The sequence below is a fragment of the Hypomesus nipponensis genome, chromosome 23, assembly GCF_054491055.1.
Source record: "Hypomesus nipponensis isolate SF chromosome 23, ASM5449105v1, whole genome shotgun sequence".
In the NCBI taxonomy this organism is placed as follows: Eukaryota; Metazoa; Chordata; class Actinopteri; order Osmeriformes; family Osmeridae; genus Hypomesus; species Hypomesus nipponensis.
Genome location: NC_140383.1, coordinates 2598843 through 2621704, shown reverse-complemented (window position 1 = coordinate 2621704; position 22862 = coordinate 2598843). Strand labels below are relative to the sequence as shown.

General features: G+C 44.0%; 3 protein-coding genes and 1 long non-coding RNA gene across 6 annotated transcripts; 2 read left to right on the top strand and 2 right to left on the bottom strand.

Annotated features, from left to right (window-relative positions):
• Positions 1 to 1062: 1062 nt before the first annotated feature.
• Positions 1063 to 10455, bottom strand: haus6 (HAUS augmin-like complex, subunit 6). Of its 2 annotated transcripts, none has more exons than XM_084689626.1 (16): positions 10319 to 10455; positions 6921 to 7016; positions 6718 to 6796; positions 6160 to 6292; positions 5692 to 5836; positions 5433 to 5495; positions 5278 to 5335; positions 4788 to 4961; positions 4345 to 4544; positions 3955 to 4084; positions 3655 to 3757; positions 3363 to 3441; positions 3073 to 3232; positions 2670 to 2768; positions 2363 to 2498; positions 1063 to 2075 (listed from the first exon to the last, which is right to left on the bottom strand). In XM_084689626.1, the coding sequence occupies exons 2-16, from the start codon at positions 7010 to 7012 to the stop codon at positions 1339 to 1341; spliced, it is 2388 nt and encodes a 795-aa protein (XP_084545752.1). In that variant the 5' UTR covers positions 7013 to 7016; positions 10319 to 10455; the 3' UTR covers positions 1063 to 1338. The 2 variants fall into 2 exon arrangements, with proteins under 2 accessions (XP_084545752.1, XP_084545751.1); XM_084689625.1 differs by lacking the exon at positions 10319 to 10455 and adding an exon at positions 7363 to 7597.
• On the top strand, positions 9098 to 15493 carry LOC146233597 (guanylate-binding protein 7-like). Of its 2 annotated transcripts, none has more exons than XM_084689630.1 (11): positions 9098 to 9285; positions 10426 to 10625; positions 11264 to 11391; positions 12014 to 12123; positions 12729 to 12919; positions 13079 to 13321; positions 13430 to 13710; positions 14000 to 14209; positions 14370 to 14472; positions 14782 to 14975; positions 15217 to 15493. In XM_084689630.1, exons 2-11 carry the CDS (start codon positions 10433 to 10435, stop codon positions 15436 to 15438), a joined length of 1875 nt encoding a protein of 624 aa, XP_084545756.1. In that variant the 5' UTR covers positions 9098 to 9285; positions 10426 to 10432; the 3' UTR covers positions 15439 to 15493. The 2 variants fall into 2 exon arrangements, with proteins under 2 accessions (XP_084545756.1, XP_084545755.1); XM_084689629.1 differs by having other exon boundaries at positions 10423 to 10625.
• Positions 15494 to 17307: 1814 nt separating this feature from the next.
• LOC146233596 (uncharacterized) lies at positions 17308 to 22038 on the top strand. The gene is made up of 2 exons (XR_014741754.1): positions 17308 to 17377; positions 21792 to 22038. It is a non-coding gene; the product is annotated as an uncharacterized LOC146233596 (long non-coding RNA).
• LOC146233595 (guanylate-binding protein 2-like) lies at positions 17996 to 22771 on the bottom strand. The gene is made up of 9 exons (XM_084689633.1): positions 21819 to 22771; positions 20942 to 21069; positions 20679 to 20788; positions 20159 to 20367; positions 19785 to 20027; positions 19339 to 19619; positions 19011 to 19223; positions 18746 to 18848; positions 17996 to 18513 (listed from the first exon to the last, which is right to left on the bottom strand). The coding sequence occupies exons 1-9, from the start codon at positions 21988 to 21990 to the stop codon at positions 18197 to 18199; spliced, it is 1776 nt and encodes a 591-aa protein (XP_084545759.1). The 5' UTR covers positions 21991 to 22771; the 3' UTR covers positions 17996 to 18196.
• Positions 22772 to 22862: the final 91 nt, after the last annotated feature.

Below are 22862 nucleotides of genomic sequence, written 5' to 3'. Positions count from 1 at the left end.
AATAACACCAGAATAACCTGTGCATTTTACTTTCTTCCTTTGATCAAGTTATTTCAGGACGTGGGAAATAAAGTCGTGATGAAGAAAGCAGTGTCCATCAAGCAGGCCAGCCTAGTTTATCGTTTAGTTTATCGTTGCAGTAAGCTTTTGCCCATTTCTTTAGTCCCCCTGTACCCATCTGATTTCTCGTAAAACTAAGGCTACCTCATTCGGTTTATTAGTTTTACCCTGCAATCTCCTTCACCTGGACAAAACAGGATTTGTCCTGTGTTGTTAAAACCAGTGTTGGCTCATGAACAAAACAATCCCTCGATTAAACAAGGGTGTAAGCGATATCAGGGACCTGTTAGGCGTTTTTTGGTACAAAAGAATCGTCTGTGAAACTTGTTGCTGTTAATGGTTTACGCTTCTTCAGTCAGTATTACCTTAACAAGGATGTCCTCTACCACAGCGTCTCCTGTTGGTCATTTGGTGGCACTGTTTTTATTGTGGCTGTTAAGATTTATTAGTCATTTATGTAAAGCAAAATAGAAACGTAGTCAAAACTGAAATGCATACTATCAAATCAAAATAGGCAAGGCAAGACTTGAATCTTTTCAATGTGGCATATATCCAATAAGAAAAAGATTTGTCATGAAATATTCATAGCCATCTTTTTGAAAGTGTGACATTTTTTTTTACTTGGGCTGAGGTTTAAAGACAGTTATATGAATCAGGAAAACCCTTTGAGGACATGTCATGTGAAAGCCAAATCCATCATTCCACTTGTGGATGGAAGCTAAATCACAAATTGTAAATACAAAGATTCCCTCATATTGCAGCTGAACACAGCTTGGTGTGAAAATCAAGAAATAAAAGCCTTTCATTGTGATGTTTACCTTTTCATCTCCAGCTATCTTGCTTACCATAGTGTGTGTCTGGGAGGTCTATAACCTGAATAGATAATGACTACCCTGCCCTCACTACAGACTAGAAGGTTGGTAAGGCCTTCATTTCAGACTGATTACCACACTGAAAGCATTCTCTCATTTCACTGAATGAAAAAAAACAATTTGAAATTCATTTGAACACATTTTACATTTTTTTTATTAAGTTCATTAACTATGTACACATTCATTGTTTGACAATGGCTTCACCAGTCAGCTTTATACAAATGTTTTTTTTGTTTTCGTTTTCAGTAGGAAAATAGACCTTGTTATTGGTTAAGACAAATAAGCCACACGATTATGAAACACTGTACGCATCTAACTGCATACGCTTAAACGGCATTAACTAACCCCAGAAGGTTAAAGACAGCTTGGGGTTAGGATAATATGGTTCTTCTCAGGACTGTAAGCGCTACATGTCATCTATGGGGGAGAAGGTGACCAGCGGGGGCAGGCAGTACGGCTCTTGCCTGGGGGTCGACGGGATGCCCAGAGTCTCCAGGTCCAGGGAGAAAACCTTGTCTACGGTTTCCGTGGTTGCTGTCTCACCTGGCCTGTCCATCAGCCAGTCATCGGTGTCCCGTCTGTCGCTGGGCGTGGCCTCTGGGGAGGGCGTGGCTTCTGGGGAAGGCGTGGCCTCTGGCGCCCTCTTCCTGGCGTCTGTGAAAGACGCTTCAGCGTACGCCTGCTGGAGCCTGTCGACGTGTTTACGGGCGGCGAGCAACACCGGCTCCATTCCTGCTCTCAGGGAGGGGATGTGGGGGAGGAGAAGCTCTCCCTCCTCCTCCTCTCCCCCCTCCTCCTCCTCCCCGGAGCTGAGAAGGCTGTTTCCGCAGGGTGGTTCTGGCAGGGTTTCGTTGTCAAGGCTGAAGAGCAGCAGGCTGTTCTGGCTGAGGAGAGGCTGCATGCTGAAGGAGAGGCTGGAGCCTGGAAGAGGAAGGGAGGCCCCGTGCTGGGGGGCTGGGGTTGGGGCCAGGACGAGGGGGCTGGGGGTTGCGTTCTGCCTCTCGCTGAGGGGGCTCGGGGTTGCGTTCTGCCTCTCGCTGAGGGGGCTGAGGTAGTTGAGGAGGCTGTCGTGTGGAGGTCTGCTGGCTTTCTGAGCCTCCCCCTCCTCCACCGCCTTCCTCCAGGACGACTTCACGTCCCTGACTGGAGAACCACACCTTAAGCACCCCCTCCACCACTCCCTGTACACCCCCATCACCCCCTCCACACCTCCATCACTCCCTGCACACCCCCTCCACACCTCCTCCACTCCCTATCACCCCCTCCACACCTCCATCCACACCTCCATCGCCCGCGCCACACCTCCATCACCCCATTCCACACCTCCATCACACACAAACACTAAAGCCCCTACAGGCCCGCGTCTTGGAATAATACCATAATGATAATAATGATAACGATCTGACATGATGGTGAGCAGCTGTACTCACTCAGGCTGTCCGGGGTGCGAGGCAGCTGCTTCCTGCTGGAGAACGGGTCTGCTGCCAGCGTACTGAGCAAGCTGCCCAGCTCCATCCCTACACCAACACCGCCCCCTACAGGACTGGTGGTCACAGCCTCTGAGAACTAACATGGACACACAGACAGATTACAGATTATAACCCTAATGAAACTATACAAAAAGGTATGTAGGTATGTAAGTGTTAGCCAGCTAGTTTTTCTAAATTTGGATACAATGAAACAGACAGTTCATCTAAAACTTGTTAGCATCACTCTGTGGCAGCAGGCAGAGTGTACCTGGTCTGCCAGGTTGTCACATTCCCAGTCCACGATCTGAGCCGCCTTCTTCACGGCCGACAGCTGGGGATGAGGGAGGGAGCGCTTCGACACGCTGACCTGAGGGGGAAGAGGTCGGGGGGGTCACAGGATGATTCACTTCATCCATCTGCTATTCATGTTACCAGGAAACCTGAATAACCCCTAAACTGTACCAGGCAGTCTGGAGATGTCCCAAACACACGGCCCAGACCTGATCTAGGCCTGTCACAGTCTGTTGTGGATGCACCTCCCAGTAAAATGTTGTTGACTAATGGAAATACATTTCCATATGCTGTCATTTGAAATCACATCATCTAATGACTTGTCATTTGAAGAGCTATGTTTGATTCATGGGGAACATGAGGTTAGTAGACGCCAATACCTTCTGAGGAGGAGGGGCAGGAGCTGGGGCAGGAGCTGGGGCGGAGACCAGGCCAGCCAGAGGGGGTTCAGCTGGAGTGAGGAGCGTTGTGGTCCTGGGAGGAGAGCGCCCCCTGGGGGAGAGAGGAGCTGCCACCCTGCCCCCAGCTGGAGGGACGGACCTGCACACAAGAGAACAGAGGGTTCCTAGATTTGTTTCTCTGATTGGGACAGTGAAAATGTGCACACACCCCACGGATGCCACTAGAGGTCGACACTGAGACAGTAATAAACAGGGTTATCCTTCCACACCTGCTGTCGTCGGTGGTAACCGCGGCGACAGCTCTGAGAGGATCCGAGTCCTTCTCTGTGGGTTCCTCTTCGGAAAATTCTGTAAGCAGATTCACGTTCAGAAACACTTACACATTCAAGGAAGGTTAACTTTTGAATAATTCTGAAAATGTGTTCCTGAGTGTGTCCAAAAGCTCCCCTCACTCCTACACACACACACACACACACACACACTCACACTCACACTCACACTCACACTCACACTCCTGCGCCAGCTGTCAGAGTGTGTACGGTGTTAGTGGTGCTCACGCACCGAGGAGCTTGGCAGGGTACTGGGAGAAGATGCTGCATCTGGAGCTGGACTCTGAGGACGCTTCAAAACACAGAGGAGCCATGGGGGACAGGAAGGTAAGGGCCTGGAGAGAGGGGGAGAGAGGAGGGGGGAGAGAGAGGAGGGGGGAGAGAGAGAGGAGGGTGGGGGAGAGAGAGGAGTGAGAGAGAGGTGGACTTTGAAGACCTTGTTTCACCTCTATCGTGGAAATATTCCCCAAAACATCAGAGGATAGGTGTGATCTTGTGTGATCTCAGAGGCCAGGTGTGGTGAGGTACTCACAGGGTCCTCGTTGAGGAAGGAGGTGAGGGGGTGCTGCTTCAGGGTCTGGGCCCAGCGCCTCTCCCAGTCCACCTCCAACATCCTGATGACGCTCTTCACCTCCGGAACCTCCTCCCGGGAGATCTTCTTCCTGCCAGGCACCGTGACGGGAACAGACATGGAGACACTCAGTAACAGACAACAAGGAGACTGGTGCCGTGGTCTGCAGGTACGACGAGAAAACCCTGACAACCCCATGTGATCCCAGCACGATCTCACAACGTTCCAAAGAGCTTCTAGTGATGTCACGGAACGCCTGCTCTCCTCAGCCTTCATTAGACGCTCCGAGGCGGTCTCAGACTCCTGGACCCGACCGTAGTTCCCCGTGTTGCGAGTGTGGTCGGGACGTACCTCATGAGACGCAGGCTCTCCAGGGAGCGGCCCAGCTCCTGGCTCTTCTCCTGGAAGCCCCGGGGGCTAAGGAGGGAGGCGGGGGCGTGGCGGGAGGCCAGGGCCCACTCCTCCCCCAGGAGGCGCAGGGCGTGGGTCAGCAGTTCCAGGGTACGCAGCAGGTTCATCTGCCCCCCCTCGTACACGCCTCCCTCGCCCCCCTGGAACAAACGAGGCAGGCCGTCAACACTGAACACGTACGGTCACGTGTACGGGGTTACGACCTGTACAAGGCGTGATCGTGTCGCACATCTTACTTCTAAACGTACGCGATTAGGAAAAGAATGAACGATTTTTAAACCACGTATATATTTTTTAATACAGCCCTCAGAAAAAATTGTAGAGCGTCCACACGCATACACACACACACAGTATCCACACACACACAGAGAGAGCGCCCTTACTTGGAACTGGAGGTGCTCGACCCTCCGCAGCAGGGCCGGGGGGATGTGGAGGTCCAGGTCTCTCCCGTCCAGGACGTGCTGGCCCTCCTCTCCTCGGAGCACGCTCTCCACCACACGCCGCTCCTGCTGCAGGGCCGACAGCACCGCCTCCACCCTCGACCACAGGGAGCGCACCTGGCCCGCCCCGGACACAACGACATCAGCTGACCACAGATACCAACCCTGACCCTCCTCCTGCAGACTGCAAGGTGTAGGAGTTTGTTATGCCTGGTTCTGGCCTCTACCAAGCAACTACAAGGGTTGACTGGTCAACTCGACCCAGTCTGGACCTCAGAACGTCAATAGAACAATGATCTTAAACAGGTGGCCCTCTGAGAAAGGTTGAGATTTAAATGTAAAGTTTTAAACTGGACCAGTAGTGGTATGTAAGCAGCACGACAGTACTCCTAAGGTATTGGTATATATAAGTGAATGTAAAAAGAAGGGGAACCTTCTGGATCTTCTGAGCCAGAGCAGTGCTGTCCTGTTCAGAGTCCTGGTTGTGAAGCCTGGGTGACAGAGAGGGGTTCAGTCAGGCAGCATGGACACCAGCAGGATAGAAACCTCAACTGTGACTAAGAGCATCAGGAAACATCTTGGTCTTACTTCAGCAGATCTTCATACTTGGCGTCTTCGGCTCTTCTGTCTCTCAGAGACTTCACCTGGGACCTGAGAGGGAAACCCAATCAGGGTTTAATGCTCCTAACTCCAGTTTAAACCGTGTTCAAATATAATTATTTTAACCATGTATCAAAAGGGGATCATTCTAACTGTGTTTCAGTGGTCAGAGTCGAGGAGCCGGTCCACATGGGTGTTTGTGTGTCTCCATTGTGGCTCCTCCTCTGGAGGGGAGTTGCAAACTCACTGGGCCCGTCTCTGGTACTCCTGCAGCAGCTGGTCCTGCTGCAGCGCGGCCCTGAGGAACCTGCTCCTCACCAGACACAGACGCTTCTCCGCCGTCTCAGGACAGGAGGCTGGACTCCAGGCCGCCTTTGGGACCCACGTGCCGTCTGCCGACACAGCAAAACCACCCCAGACAGGAGACTGTGATGTGGGGAGCAGAGCAGGGCTCTCCCTCCCTGTTCCTGGAGAGCTACCTGGGTCCCAGTAGGTTTACGCTCCAACACTAATCTATCACACTTGATTTTAATAATGGGCTGCTTGATCAGGTAACTAGTGTTGAATGAGGTTAAATAAGTGTGGTTGTGAAGAAAAACAAATTTTACAGGCGGGTAAGCACTCCAGGAACAGGGTTGGAGACCCCAGGCATAGTGGTTTTTAGATTGTGTGTGTGTGTGTGTGTGTCTGTGTGCAACACGTGGGCTAATCGTACCTGTGGAGAATGTCTTCATGTCCTGCAGCATAACATGATTGGCTAACCAGAGCATCAGGTTGATGAACTTGGGCCCACCAGGTGAGAGAAACAGCGATGCTGCTACTTTGGGACCTGCGCTGCCATATTCATCCTGTTCACGTGATTAGACGAGATGCTTAGCCCCAAGTCATAGAACAAGTGAGATTATTGGAAAATAACAGACAAATACTGACAACTTTTCTTTCAGATTTGCTGCAACAAACATTGGGTGTTTTCTATTTGGTGTATTTGGAAATTCAAAAGAAAATGTCATCAGTCAGTAAAGCTATTCTGAACTTGTGTTCCATATTTTGAAACAAACTCAACCAAACAGGCCTAGGCATGATGGATGATGTACTGTGAAGTGCTCACTTAAATGGCACATTATTGATGGTAAACTCTGTCTAGTAATGTCTGCCATGTTTGAACCTCTTCTCTTCGTGTGGCTTTGCATGTGGTGAGATGTCTTACAAGCAAAATTTGTGCTTACCCACGTTATCAAATATCACTAAAAGCGTACAAATGATTGTTCCTTACCGTTATATCTCGCAGCCATGCACACGTGATTTTACGGAATTCCGCATCTGTTTTGTGATCCATAATTGGCCAGCAATGTCTTTTAAAATGAAAGGTCATCATGTTATTATGGCAAACATTGTTTCTTAAACAACGAAGTTGGGCACGTATGTGTTATTTAACCCTAATAGGCTACATCAGTAAAACGCCAACATTGCACATACCTGTATGAATCATGGAAACGAGATGGGTCAAGTTTTTCCAATAGAAAATGTGTTACTATACAGAAAGCATCCTTGTTTGGTCTGTCAAACATGTTTCTGGAAGAAAAGGAAAGTACGAATAAAACCTAAGATTATCTGAAATCCAGAGTGAATGCAATGCAGAAAGCGTAGAGCTATGCTAAATACAAATTAATTACAACAGAACTGACTTAGTCTAGCTACTATACAGTACCATCATGTAGGCTAGTATTAACTACGCTAGTAAATTGCTATATCCAACGTTGAATCCGTTCTGAAAGCTTTTATTTGAGCTAAGCTACGTTAGCTAGCTGCATACTAGCTAGCTTGCTGTAAAAACGTTTATTTTCATATTTATTAGCTAGCTAACTGGCTAGTAGCTAGCGTTAGCTAGCAGTTTTGGAAGTTACGCAAAAAGACTTACGGTCCTAGATTTATGTGTTTGATATTGCCTTTGCTGGCTCCGTATGATGCCGCAACTTCGGGCTGAATTCCGAGACCCATAAGAGCCCACCACAAATATCTACCGTTTATTTTCTGTGAGTTCGACATCTTTACAAAACTAGCTGGCTAGCTAGCTAGCTAACCACAGGATCCTGCAGTAGGAAGACAACTTCTCAACGCGGGCAAATGTTTGGGTTAAAGTTAGACGCAAATGACGTAAAGGAAATGGTCCAATCCAAAATACCCATTCAGGATGACATCAGAGCCTGTTTAAGGACATTCTCTGATGACATTCATAAACATAAATTCATAAAGAGGTTCGCTTTAACTTGAGTGACAGTTCGACAAACGTATCTGGGACTTCATATTTAGACAAGTAGATTGCCCAATGTCGTGGGCAGTAGCAATTTGGTTTGCTAAACAGCTATATATTAAAAACCTAGAAAATCTTAAACTGTTTTACTGACACATCGTTTCCTTGTAATGGATTGTCATTTTATGCGATGGTGCAGGGTGTAGCTTACCACACCCTGTCATAAATCCACAAATTAACAGCGATTATATTTTCTCCGTTTTCAATAGTTTTTTGTTAAGTAATCAGCTAGGCTATTGCTTTCAGTTTCAGATTGACTGCCAAATGCAGATCCCAGAATGTCTGCGATACGAGATTAGATTCCCAGCAAATATATATATACACACACACATATACAAACATATAGGTTATATATATTTTTGCTTCTCTCAAAAAGAATTGTGCACAAAAAGAGACAAAGCAATTTGTCATATGCAGGGCCAGATTAACCATTAGGGCAATGGGCACTTGCAGGGGTACAAGACATCTAAGGGGCCCTGGACAATGTCAACTAAAATGTTATATCACGTTATGAACGCAGTCCTAACTTTCCTTAATGTGAGTACCTTATTGCAACTCTTTCGATCAAAATGGTATGTTAAATCACGTCAAAAACATTGTTTGTGTAGTCTAGTAGCCATTTTTCATTTATTTCATTGACTTAAACAATAAGAATAATATTTTCTATCTTTAAAAAGGATTTGATGGTTCTTTTGATGTTGATACATGGTTGATACATTGTTTTTAGTACTTGTCTTTTGTAGGCTAGGCATGTGAACCTTTGGTCCCTTTTCAGGACAGCTGATTCTGGATCAGAAGGCTGTTGTTTTCGAGCTGTCTGAGTAACCCACCCTACGCACAGGCTAACTGCATTAAAATCGCATGCCTTTGAACCTATACATTAGTATGAAGAGCCATGCCATGTGAAATACTTTGAACCTGCTACAAAATACATTTTGTGTAGCAATAATCATGATCATACTGGGGTATATTTCCTCAGAATGCCATGTCGTGGAGCAAGAATGTTGGTTCGCGTATACCGTTTGAATGACGAATTTTAAGGATTTTGTGTTGAAAATAGCATCTGATATTTACACAGATAACAGACATCCTTCTCTTGAATTCAACAACAAAGACGGTATAATGTGAGACTTCTGTCTCCCTTTCTTTTGGATGCAATATCAAGACGAAATCCTTCACTCTTTGAATCGCTTTTGAAATCCTTGAGGGTTTAGGTTGGTTGAGGGACAGTTCTATGGGCGTATGTGAAGCCCTCTGTGACATGCTTGCGTGTAAAAAGGGCTATACAAATAAATTTGATTTGATTTGAATTGCGCGCGCTCCCGCAAGGGGGTGCCAATCCAGAGAGTCATGCATCGGGGGATACAACACCGGCACATGGTCATGTAGCCACTTTCAGTTTCAGTTTCGAAGACTATAAATAACTAGAGCTATAGTACTATCAAGAGAGCATTTAACAAAAGTTTGACGACAGTACAGAGCCTCCTGGTCTCCAGCCTCGTAATATTTGGATCTAGATTCCAAGTTTAGGTAAGTTATGGGCCTATTCCGGGAGTTAATAATGTTGCTCACTGTTTTTGTATTTACATTTTTTTGTGTTTTATTCATTTAGCATACGCTTCAATTCGAAGCGACGTAAACATTGTTTATATAGACCTAGATAAAACCAAAGATCAAGCAGAAGATCAAGAATCAGAGAAGACCAGAGAATCTCGAGAAGAGCATATATAGGCGAAGAGCATAGCTTATTTCTGTTGTCCGAGTCACTCTGCGCCTCACATCACAGAATCGCATGGCTAGTTAAAGTTAACCAATAACGGCACAATTACTCAATTACAGTACACAAACAATATGTGGCTCGTTTTTGTTCGACAAAATATCCAAATCACGTTTTGTAATAGCCTGCTGTGCTGGGTACGCTAGATTATCATCAGGGTTCAATTTCAGTCCGTTCAAACGCTCTCACGCCACACCTAGCATTTCTAGCCAGCAGGGGGGGGGGGGGGGGGGGGATATAACTATCTCTTTTGATCAAACTTGACAAATCTGTCATATTACAGTCCGCACAGCAGGGAAAGTGTCAATAGCAAGAGACATTACAATTAACATAAAATAAACATATTGAGTCTTCAAATCTTAAAGTGAGTGCTATAGTTAATATCAATATACAAATATAAATGTGTATGAAAATTTAGAAATGTACAACAAAATACGGAACTATACAATATAAAATTAAACTAACAATTTTACAGTGCAGTTTGCCAGTGCAATTGGGCTGTACATAACAAGTGACAGAGTATCAGTGGATGGCTGTTGATAAGACCTCAGACGCACTGGCTGCCAAGCGCCGATTAGCTGCGATACATTTTTTGGTGCAATAATCCTTTATTGGGGAAAAAAAGTTTAATCTTTGAATATGGGTCATCTTTAGTTGCAAAATTTTTTGCAATAATAAAAAAACTAAACGAACAGCAGTTTGAATGTGTCGGGCGTGGTGGTCTATAACCTGGTTTTACAACTCTAGATAAATACGGGTCATCTTTAGTTGCGGAAAGAACTTAACTGTTTGAAGTTTCCTTAACAGCAGTACCTCACAGATTGGTTGGTTGCCGGCCTGCAATTTCAAACTGAAACTTTCTGAGTTCCTGTCCTCGTTGTGTCTCTCAGCAGAGCCGTCATGTCTGGGACAGTCAGCATGAAGGAGCCGGTGTGCCTGGTGGAGAGTGACAGAGAGGGGAGACTGCGTGTGGTGCCAGCTGCACAGGACATTCTGAACCAGATAGACCAGCATGTGGTGGTGGTGGCGGTGGTGGGCTTGTACCGCACTGGCAAGTCCTACCTCATGAACAAGCTGGCCGGGAAGAACAAAGGTGGGCACGTTTATCATCTGTTCCTAGAATAGATTACTATAGAATTGTCCAATAGAAATCGCCTGTAGGTTGTAGGATCCTCTTGATGCAGCAGAACCCAATGCTATTCTCGCTACTGTTGATCCCGCAGTGGGCTGTTATTCTTGATGGTAAATAAAATAGATCTTATTACAGTCATGTAAATGTACAAGCCTGATCTTGTCACTTGGGAATCTCACTTGTTATTATATAAACGTTTCATTATACTCAGTGCAGTATGGACAAACCCATTTTCTTGTTCAGTCTTGAGATGGCCCAAGATCCATAGCGAGACCATACTGTAGCCAGTCACAGCAATGGTCCTGGTAATTGTCATATTGTTGTTTTAGTTCCAGCCTATCTGTCTGGTGCAGCAAACTCAGTACAGGACACTGTGCTTCCTCGGATGGAACAAGATGTGTACTTTCAGTTTCATTCTGAACAAACTAGCTTTTAATAGTCCCAGCCAGTAAAGCACATGATAACATTGTGGAACAAATTAGACGTGGCATTGATTTGAACTGTTTTTTCGTACCAATAATGTAGGTCTGAAATACGACACAATACAATTGAAGTTTAACCTTTTCAAACGCTCTTATCCTATATCTGATATCCTTAAGGATTTGCCCTGGGAGCCACCATACAGTCCAAGACTAAGGGCATCTGGATGTGGTGTCTGCCTCATCCTAAACAAGCTGACCACACTCTGGTGCTGCTGGACACAGAAGGACTAGGAGACGTAGAGAAGGTGGGGGGTCAAAGTTCACACACAGGAAATGTATGATGTATGAAATTGGATGTTGGATCTGGGTGAAATATTGAAATACTTTCAAATATTTTGGGAGCACTTGATTTAGGTTGATTTAGCTAACGTTGCTCAATTTAGTTTGATTTGTCCAGCATAAAGAAACCAATAGACATTTTACATAGCATTTTAGTGTTAGTAAAGATATAAACAATCTAATGCAGCGTAGAAAACCAGGTTGATAAGATGAACAGAACAAACAGGCACTGTGACAGTGAAGAAGTTTGAGGGCTTATTTTGATAGTATCTGTTACTTTTACCTTTACTACTCTACTCTACTTTCCCCTGTGTTTTCTAACTGATGTATATTTCTGTGTAAGTACATAGAGAGTAATGTGAAAACCGGTGCCAGATTCCTCGTATGTGTCCACGAACTTGGTAAATAAAGCTCATTATTCTGATTCTGTTGCAGTGCTTTCCCAACTGTCGTTTACTATCCTACTGAACATCCCAACCTGCTCCTCTTCAGACTGTTCAGAATCGGAGGAACAACCTTCCCTGAACATTACTATAGTCAGGCATGTGCTTTAGGTGTCACATGTCATGTGTTTTGTTTTGTTTCCAGGGCGATGAGAAGAACGACAACTGGATCTTCTCCCTTGCTGTCCTCCTCAGCAGCACTATGGTGTACAACAGCATGGGCACCATTGACAACAACGCCTTGGAGAAACTCCAGTATCCTGCATGTCTACAGAGGAGCACACGTAGCTTAGCACAGTTAACACACACTGAGGTTTAGCACAGTTAGCACACTCTGAGGTTTAGCACAGTTAGCCCACTCTGAGGTTTAGCACAGTTAACACACTCTGAGGTTTAGCACAGTTAACAAACACTGAGGTTTAGCACAGTTAACCAACACTGAGGTTTAGCACAGTTAACACACACTGAGGTTTAGCACAGTTAACAAACACTGAGGTTTAGCACAGTTAACAAACACTGTGGTTTAGCACAGTTAACACACCTTGATGTTTAGCACAGTTAACACACCTTGATGTTTAGCACAGTTAACACACCTTGATGTTTAGCACAGTTAACACACCTTGATGTTTAGCACAGTTAACACACCTTGATGTTTAGCACAGTTAACACACCCTGAGGTACACACACGTGTATTTTGTTTTTTGATTCTAGATAAGATATCAATTATCTTAAAGGTTTTTTACCACCCCATGCCTCAAGATGGCAGGTAAAACGACCCACAAATGCATGCATACATACCCACTCATCCCTCATAAGAGAACGTTCCAGTTTCATTTTGTCCTCAACACCGCCCTCTTTAGCTACGTAACTGAACTGACGGAGCACATCAAGGTGAAGTCTGGGAAAGAAGATGAAGATGAAACCGCAGAATACATGCGATTCTTTCCCTCCTTCGTGTGGACAGTTCGTGACTTCACCCTGGAGTTGAAACTTGATGGAAAAGCCGTCACAGCAGATCAGTACCTGGAGAACGCCCTCAAGCTGAAACCAGGTGAGAGAAACCTCAAGGACTCGATGGTTTCGTGAAAAGGGGAGCTTTACCTTCTCAACAGACACAATTTGGTACATAAGTGTCTTGATAACAAATGTTGTCCAATATTGAAACATTGGTCGCATTATTTTAAAATTAAGTTGCAACGGTTTTCCAAAGGTCACAGTAAGAATATTCAGGCATACAACCTCCCTCGCGAATGCCTCCGGAACTACTTCTCTCCTCGCTGGTGTTTTGTGTTTGATCGTCCGGCTGACGGAGAGAAGATGAGACGTATGGAGGAGCTGACCGATGCTGACTTAGAGCCCAAATTTGTCCAGCAGTCCAATAACTTCTGTACCCACATCTTCACCAACGCCAAAACCAAGACCTTGAAAGGTGGCGTTAAGGTAACTGGGAGATGTGAGTATTACCGAAAACCTAACTTCTATCCAGTAACATAGTTCATGTTGCAACCTTATTGATTGTATGAAAACCATATATTTGTTACAACCTGTGTCTGTACCTCAGTGTTGGGTCACCTGGCAGAGACGTACGTTGATGCCATCCGCAGCGGGCAGATCCCCTGCCTGGACAACGCCGTGCTGGCACTGTCAGAGATTGAGAACTCTGGTGCTGTTGAGCGTGCCAGGGTGTTCTACCAGGAGAGCATGGCATCATTTGTGGTGTTCCCCACCGAGACCCAGGAGGATCTGTCTGATATCCACGCTCAGATTGAGAAGGAGGCTCTGGCCATCTTCATGAAAAGTACCTTTAAGGACGAGAATCAGAAATACCAGACCAAGCTCATGGTGTGTCTTTCCAGATTTGTTATGCCTTTTTCAACTTTCAAGCTGTTTTGTTTGTTGATAATAATAGTTCCTAATAGTTGTAAGAGTGTCATATGTCTGGCATATATTTTATTGAGAGTGTGTACAGAAAGTGCAAATTTAAATTTGTCCTAACTTGTACTCAGGACTAAATCTTGAAATTGAGTTTTCCTCCTGAAGGGATTTTATAATGCCCCTTAAAGTCAGGAAAACAAAACCAGTATTTTTTTAAATGACCTTCAACATCTTCTTTTTGCCGTTGTTTTTTCAGGAAGTGCTTCAGGCAGAGTACCAGCAGATCTGGGAGAAGAACTGCCAGGAGTCCAAGAGGAAGTGTGAAAGCATCATCAAGCGTGTCTTCGGCCCTCTGGAGGAGAAGGGGAGCTCTGCCTACACTGTCCCTGGTGGATACAACAAGTACTGCTCTGACCTCCAAATGATGATCCAGAAATACAAAGCTACAGAGGGCAAAGGAGTGAAGGTATGTTGGGGAGAAGTGGTGCTTTCACTTGAGTTCAGATGAGAGTTTAAATCAGTATTACTTAAGTGAGATATTAGAAGCTCTAATATTAATGTAAAATCAGTTTCCAGGTGTTTAGTTAAAGTTATCATCTCTCCTCTCTCTTTGCGTGTGTGTTCAGGCAGAGGAGGTTATCCAGGTGTACCTGGATGGGCTGGCCAACTTTGGACAGACTATCCTGGCTGCAGACAAGTCTCTCTCTGAAGCTGAGCAGAGGACTAAAGGTAATATGAGGATACTATACTATCACTATAGCACCGCAATATTTTAGGAAGTGTATTTCATGTAACCTGCTGCTCTCTGTCTCTCTGTCTCTCTCTCTGTGTCTCTCTTCTCTGTCTCTCTCTGTCTCTCTCTCTGTCTCTCTCTCTGTCTCTCTCTGTCTCTCTCTGTCTCTCTCTCTGTCTCTCTCTCTCTATCTGTCTCTCTCTCTGTCTGTCTCTCTCTGTCTGTCTCTCTCTCTGTCTGTCTCTCTCTGTCTCTGTCTCTGTCTCTCTCTGTCTCTCTCTCTCTCTCTCTCTTCCTGTCTGTAGAGGAAGAGGCCAGGAGGGACCAGGCTGAACGAGAGCGGTGTGCAGCGCAGGAGCAGGTCAGGATGCTGAAGGTCCTGCAGGAGGACCAGAACAGAACTCACCAAGAGCACATCAACCAGCTGAAGGAGAAGATGGAGGGCGACATGAGAAATGCCACTGCAGAGTACCAGAGAGTTCTGGACGCCAAGCTGAAGGTGAGACACACTCAGATGTACACACAGTCTCTTTACACAAGAGGAACTAAACAAACTTTGTTTGCTCTATAAGTCTCTGCAGGCCAAGCAGAATGTATGACTACCAAACTCACACGCACAAAAATAATGTGTGGAGACATAATTAGCTTAGCACAAAATGATGAAATCCTCATTCTGTTACTACTTAGCACAACTACATCCTCCACCCTGCTTTCCTGTAAGTTTTTTTTAACTTTTACAGGAGCAAAATGACCTACTCAAGCATGGCTTTGATGAAAAAGCACGGCAAATGCAAAGTGAGATACAGGATCTAAAAACTCAGAAGGACCAAGAGGAGAAGGATAGTCCATCCTTTATGAACAAGGCTTTGAACTTTATTGGAGATGCTGCCATGATGGTTCTACCAGGATTTCTTCCAAAACTGGGTGGAATGGCTGTAAAGTTTTTGTCAAAATTGTTTTAATGATGTGCTTTGAAGCAAAAGTTAAACCAAAATAAATGGGGATTGATTGACTTTGCTTAAGCTGTTTGTGTAGTTATTTCAGTTGTAGCACTCATATTAGGCTCGGAACAAGCAGGCCGTTATTACGCATGAGTTAATTTAGCAAGGAGAACTTACTAATTAATATGTATTCTTATTATGGTCATGCAATTATATATAAGAAGTAGAACTTGTGCATGTAGCTACCAGGTATCTGGGAAGTGTACATTCTGTTGTGTTTGGTACATATTTAAGCAATAAGGTACTCGAGGCAGTGCGGAGGGCCGGCAAACCCTGGAACACGTACTTTATTGGCGATAAAGTACTGCCTCGAGTACCTTATTGCTTAAATATGTACCAAACACAACAGAATGTACACTTCCCAGATACCTGGTAGCTACATGCACAAGTTCTACGAAAGAACTGCCTCGAGTACCTTATTGCTTTTATAATACGGTTGCCAGCGAAATTATAAATAGTAAATAAATAGTAAGCTGCCTTTCAGCACACAATAGTTAAAGACAAGACAACAAACATTGTGTATCGCATTTCAGTAGCCGAGAGAAAATAGTCCTTGTAAACAGTGGCTGTTGCTATGCAACGGACAAACAGCACTGTGAACTTCACATTTGTTAGCCTAGCTAGATCTCGCACCATCTCATTCATTCAATGCTCATTTTATAAAATCTGCCTTTAAAATAACAACGAAAACGGGACACTTTCAATAAAATTATATTTAATTTAAACAGTAGGCCTACTGTAAACATTCTAAATCAATCATAAATGTTTCGTAGGCACTCGGTATATGGTAGCTAGCTAGCCTACATACGCTGTAAACAAGTTACGATCGCTCGAGTGACTTGGGACTCGATAGACTAACATTAGGCTGTTGTTAAGGTTAGCTTATGTTGATTTGGATAGATCCATTAATTGTGCATCCGTGGAAAACGTCCTTTTAAGAAGCCAGGACCAGGTCATGTACTGTACAGTAATTGCGTGGCTACGAAGCTAAAATTAAATGAGTGGATATCAAGTTAGCAACTAATGGCTAGACTTGAGCTTCCGTCCGTTTCAGTAGTTAGACTAGCTAGTTAGCACTGATAGCACGGGACAATGCAATATTATTGCTCAAAAATTAACCAAATGTTGCTAGTCTAGCTTGCTAACCAATAAACAGCTGCACACCAGTACTAGTAGACAGTCTTTTTCTTCGGCAACCTTTTAGTTATCAGAATGCTTGATTTCAACCACCCGTATCATAAAGCAACTTTAGAATGGAACTTTTGTGACAATTGTTTGGAATTCCATCAAACTTAAGGTTAAAGGTCACATGACATGAAAAATTCACTTTAGGAGGTTATTTAACATTAATATGAGTTCCTCTAGCCTGCCTTTGGTCCCCCAGTGGCTAGAATTTTAGATGTAAACCAAGCCCTGGGTGTTCTTCTCCGCCTTTGAGAAAATGAAGGCTCAAACGCTCCGTTTGAAAATCTGCTCCTTGCAACTTCACAAGGAGCCGGGCTACCGCCCTTCTCTCTCTGCTTTGCCCGCCCAGATAATCTGGCCCGCCCATGAAAAAGTGAGTTACGATCGTGCAAAGGCAAGTGCGATATCGGTTTTTCCTGGAGAAACATCATGGCTAGCAAACGAGCGAAGCATAACAGTTGCTCAGTGTTTGGATGTACAAATCAAAACAAAAGTATTTTTTTAGTTCCTTCATCCAAGCCTCTGCACAACCAGTATATTAATTGCAATTTCGCTGGAAATGCGCCGACACAATTTCCCAAAGTTTTGTATGTCTGCGCTTAACATTTCAGCCACTACTGTTTCCTCAACTTTAGCCAACACAAAGCTGGCTTTGTTGAAATTAAATTCTGGATCATTACTAAATCTTTTTGGTCAAGCTACAAACCTTGAACAAGTAAGTTACTCTAACGCTATATCATTTTGTTCCTTTACTGTATATGGTTACCTAGTTTGCTACCCTTATAACGTGGCTGTAACATTAGCTCTGCAGCTAACAGCTGAGTTACTGGCGCTAATGTACAGGTAGATGGCATCAAGTGTGTGTGAATACAAACGCTGTAACGCGAGTGTTGTACACTTCTTTGATATTTGGATAACCGTTCTGCTGTTGGTGTTATGGCTCGCGATATCCGCCTTTCACCTCATTGAAATGACTGAGTGTGCACCTCTGCAAACCAGGGTGATCAGATGAGAATGGCTAAATTCGAGGCATCTTTCAGCAACGGGGGCTATGAGCCATTGCGATACATTTGTTGTAAACATTAGTGCATGTTGCTGCCCCTCTCCTCCTCATTAGCATTTAAAGCTACAGACACAGAAACAGCGCATTTTGAGGAAAGCTCATTGAGGGACTGTTCATAGTGGCTGTAACTATGCACCAAGGCTGAATTTCGGGAAAGATACTTCAGATACAGTAATAGGGAACCACTAATGTCTATATAAAAGCATATAAATAAAAGCAATAGTATATCATGTGACCTTTAATACACAATCGTTATATCAAAAGAATCTATTCAAATCAAAAAAAATATTTTATTTATTAAAATACATTGTGTTGCCTTTTTCAGCTTTATTTATCTGACAGAAAGAAAAATCAGGAAGAGACGGGGTAGAGATGCAGGAAACGGCCCAGGCTGGAAACAAACCCGGGCCCCTTGGTGTATGCGGTACTTGCTCTTACTCGTGAGACATCGTGGAACCTTCTGAACGGTTTTTAGAGAATTACACAGCCTGGACCAGGGGGAGATGGCATGTTGTTCCTTTTGAAGGCCTCGATTTCCATCCTCATCAAGTCAGCCTTCTGCTTGTGTCCCTGCTCCAGAAGATCCTTCTGCTCCTTCAGCTTGCGATCTAGAGCCCTGTTGAACTCCTCCTGCTGTTGCCTAAACTCCTCCTTCATTTTCTGCTCCATCTTCATCATCTTCTCCTCCTGGCTCCTGCGATCGTCCTCCATTTTGAGCTTTAGCTCTTCATGTTTCTTCTCTGCAGCTTTCTTCTCCTGCTCCAGCAAAGCAGCTTTCTCCTTCTCCTCTGGTGGAATCCAGAAGGAAAAAATTAAAGTTGACCACCACAGTTAAAGTAAAGACTAAAGAACACAGCATAAAATGATACGCTAAAACGTTCATTTTGTTCACATCATTCCCGATGAACATCTCGTTGGAAGACAGTTCCTATGCAGGCTAGTTTCATATTGATAATTCAACTTTGGTTTGGTTTGGAAACATCCTTGTTGTGGCCCCAAACTCAGCGGCAAAGGTCTTACCATGGATCTTCTTCTCGCTGTCAGTAAGTTTCTGGTCAGCTTGTAAGATGGAGTTGGACTCAACACTCTTCTCCTTCAGGAACTGCTCCAGAACCTCCTCAGCCTGCAGAGACCAGACATGAGCATGCTGCTTTAACGATCATTTAGAAATCTCAGTAGATCCCATGATAAACGGTGATTAGGTCAAGTTCCTATGAAGCATATCACAAAGGAGAGTTTAAGGTTTCGCCTTTTCATATTTCCACACAGGGATTCACATTCTTACCCGGATTCCTTTGTTAGGTGTGGAACGATACAATGCCACCAAGTTGTCGTGGAGATCACAGTAAAGCTCGTAGCCTCCTGGTTTGGCAAAGAACCCGTCCTGGATCTTCTGTGAGACTGGAGTGGAGAGATCCCTCAGCAGATCCTGACACTTCTTCTCTGAGGTTTCCTCGTTTTGGGTCAGAAGTTCCTCGTAGTGCTTTTTAATACCATTCTGAAAGAGGTCAGATGAGTAACGTTTTGAAAACCATATTACATCCTAAGATGTTAATAATTGATGCTGGTGTCACCTGTCTAAAGCGTCAAATGTGCAACAATCAAACTCTTACCCCCAGGGTTTTCAAGAAATCCCCATTTTCATCTTTGAAGGAACGGTTCATGAACTCTTGGGTGGCCTGCTGGTCAGCACGTTGGTGTTGATCTGACATCTGGTCCATGTCCACTGGGAAGCGGGTCTTTAGCGGCTCCATGCAGCTCTGGTACAGCTTCAGCCCCTCCTCCACCGCTGCCTGGTTCTCTATCTGGGCCATGGCCAGCACCACGTTCTCCAGACAGGGAACTCCGCCCTGGGAGATGGTCTCCACGTACAGTTTGACCAAGTGGCCAAGCACTGCAAGCATTGACCAATATTTCAGACTGACGTATTCCTTTTAGGCCAATCAGTAGCAATGAATAATAAATATGTGTATTGCATCAATTGTCTTAGAGTAGCTCAACTGATTAAATTTTCTATTGACTGTGTGTTGTGTTGTAGTAGCTAGCTTATCTGACTTACTTCTACCAGTAACTTCTACACCCCCTTTGACAGTTTTCACGTGGCTCATCTGGAAAATGTAGTTGCAGAAAGTGTCTGTGGTCTCCCTGAAGCCTTGGTCGAGATCCTTCTCATCCATGGACTCCAGTCTGGACATGCTTGCAGAGGAAGTAGGGATCGGGAACACGAAGCACTTGCGTGTGGGGAAGTAGTTGCGGATGCACTCTCGTGGGAGGTTGTAGTTCATGGTCTTCTTGTCCTTACCTGTGAGAAGTTGGGTAACCAGCATGTTAACATGATTTAAAAAAATTATATACATCAGTGGCAAAGGTACTTAACAAGCAAAGGTACTCAACAATCATATGCCCTATATCCCCTCCACCCGTAATGAATACCTTTCTTGAGTTCCAGAGAGTGCTCCAGATACCCGTCTGCAGTCACCTCTTTACCATCAATGTTGAGGTCCAGAGTGAAATCTCTGACTGCCCAAACAAAGTTAGGAAAGAACTGGACAAACTGGGCGTCCCCTCCCTCCTCTTCCTCATTGGATGAAGCATCGCTGGGGGTCTTCACCTTGATTCTCTCTGACAGCTCAGTCACATATCTGGCATCTGGATAAGGATAAGAACAGGGACTAATGATAGGCGATGTTTTAAAATATCTACACTAGCTCCCCCATGCATAGGATGTGACCTTTTGTCAGCAGTGGACCTTGGCTTCAGTTTCAGTCTGAGTTGGTTTGATCATGAGACACAGTGAGCAGACACACATTCCAGACTGTCCAGAACATTGTGTACAAGATATTCTCTTTCAGTTTCATAATGAGTGGACAAACATCCCCTTCCTCTTCATAAAACCACCAAGGGAGTTTCCAAAGCAGACCAAGAATATCATGTTTATAAACTGGAAGGATACTGGAGGTTCTCCACAGCCTGGTTGTCTATGGTCCCTCGACTGTTATAGACCAGAGTACTGCTGAGCAGAATAGCCAGGGAGAAAATCCAGGCATCGTTCTTGGAATCTCCCTGAGACAAAACAATCTTTCAGCATTAGAGCCCCACACAGTGGCCTGTCAATGTATTTTTTTATCAACTATGTTGCACAGTTGTTCAGTCTTTGTAACACAATTTTCTAATGTAGGGATGACAAGAAAAAAGAAACTAAATGTTCCCCCTCACCTTCTCTACGTCTCCTAGTCCCTCTGTGTCCAGCAGCACCAGAGTGTGGTCAGCTTGTTTAGGATGAGGCACACACCACATCCAGATGCCCTTAGTCTTGGACTGTATGGTGGATCCCAGGGCAAATCCTGAAATTACAACAATTTAAAAAATTATAATAATAATCTAAATATAGACAATAAAACAAACCCAGGCCAATTAAATTTATTTAAATAAATTTAAACTTGTACAACTAAAAGTGAATTGCTCATGGGTACATTCAATAGGCCTACGCTGTAAACATTCTGTAACCACGCTCATAGTGTACTGACTGGTTTGCCCAGATTGGACTCCTTGCCTCCAGCCTTCCATATGCAACTGAGAGTTTCTCATACATTATTATACCTGACATATGACAGTGTTTTTGTATTTTATTTTTAGTGGTGTAGAGAGTACAGAAAATGTGTACTTATGTACAACTACTGTTACATTGCTCTGATAATACTCAATTACAAGTAAAATTACAGGTGTTAAAAAAGTACTTAAGTAAAATTACAAAATACTCGCTTCAAAAACTACTCAGAGTAGCCTAACTTGTTATTTTTTAGTTAGTGATAGTTAAATAATTTGTTAAAAACAATTGGAGATTCATTGAGAAAATAGTTACTTTCAACAACGTGTGTGTGTGTGTGTGTGTAATCCTGCATTAAATACAAAGAATCAGGACACTTTTTATGATTTTAAATTATTCCTTATTACAACGGTGGATCCCAGGGCAAATCCTGAAATTACAATACTAAGAAAATAAAATATGCGGGGCCGTGTAGGACTTCAATACATTATCTCATATTTTACTTTTCATTTTTTTTAGCTGGTCAGGTCTGCACGATTTACTCACCGTCGTTCCTGCCAGCCAGTTTGTTCATGAGGAAAGACTTGCCGGTGCGGTACAACCCGACCACCGACACTACGACGACGGGCTGACGGATCTTCATAAGGTGGTCGATGGCATCTGGGACAGGTCGAAGCACACCATCCACGTTGTCGATGAGGCACATTGGTGAATCCATTGCTTAAATATAGATTCGAACAGGCTTCGGTCCGTAATGGCGGTTTGTTGTTCACTATAATAATAACAAAACAAAAAAAACCTATAATCAAAAAAACTAATGTGGGCTTGGTTCATCACACGTTAGTTTGCAAAGTTTTACTCCAGGCAACTCAATGTGATCGTAGACTTCTTCTAAAACGTCTGTTCTTTGAAGTTAGTATGCGCAACAAAATATGTTCTTCTGCCGTATTGTGAAACGCTGATGTAGGGCTAATTGAAGAAAGCACAGAAACTTCCGTGCCTTTAGAAACAATTTCACTTTTGAAAGAGTCATGTAGGGGAGATTGCAGTTTGTCACATCAGTTTGGTGAGAAAGTTCATTGTTTTACTGCAGTGTCTTGGGGTCGTCACCTGACTTCTGTGCTTTCGATGCTTTAATTGTTCGATGCTTTTTATGAAGGCGTACATAAATGAAATGCAACCATTTAAACATTTAAGTGACTTAGGGGAATATTTAGCTACGTTTTAATCTCAATGGGCGTGTCTGTTTTGTAGATCGCATCCTGTCATTATTTTCAACCGAACTCCATATACGCATAAACAATGATGGTCCACATAAAAATCGTTGAGATTCAGTCACTTGCTAATCTCAGTGTTGTTTTAGCTGAAAATGTAAGCTACATTGTTTACTAAACAGAACACACAAACGCAACAGGAAATCTGTAGGAATGTTTGTTTGTATACGTTCAAAAGTACACAAAAGCACAATAGGTTTGACATTATTAAGGGTTCAATAAAAATGCCTAAAATATGACAAATGTCTACAGAAAGTGGTTGAAATACAGGTTGCAACTGAGATGCATTGTCCTTCCTATATCATATTTTTATCAT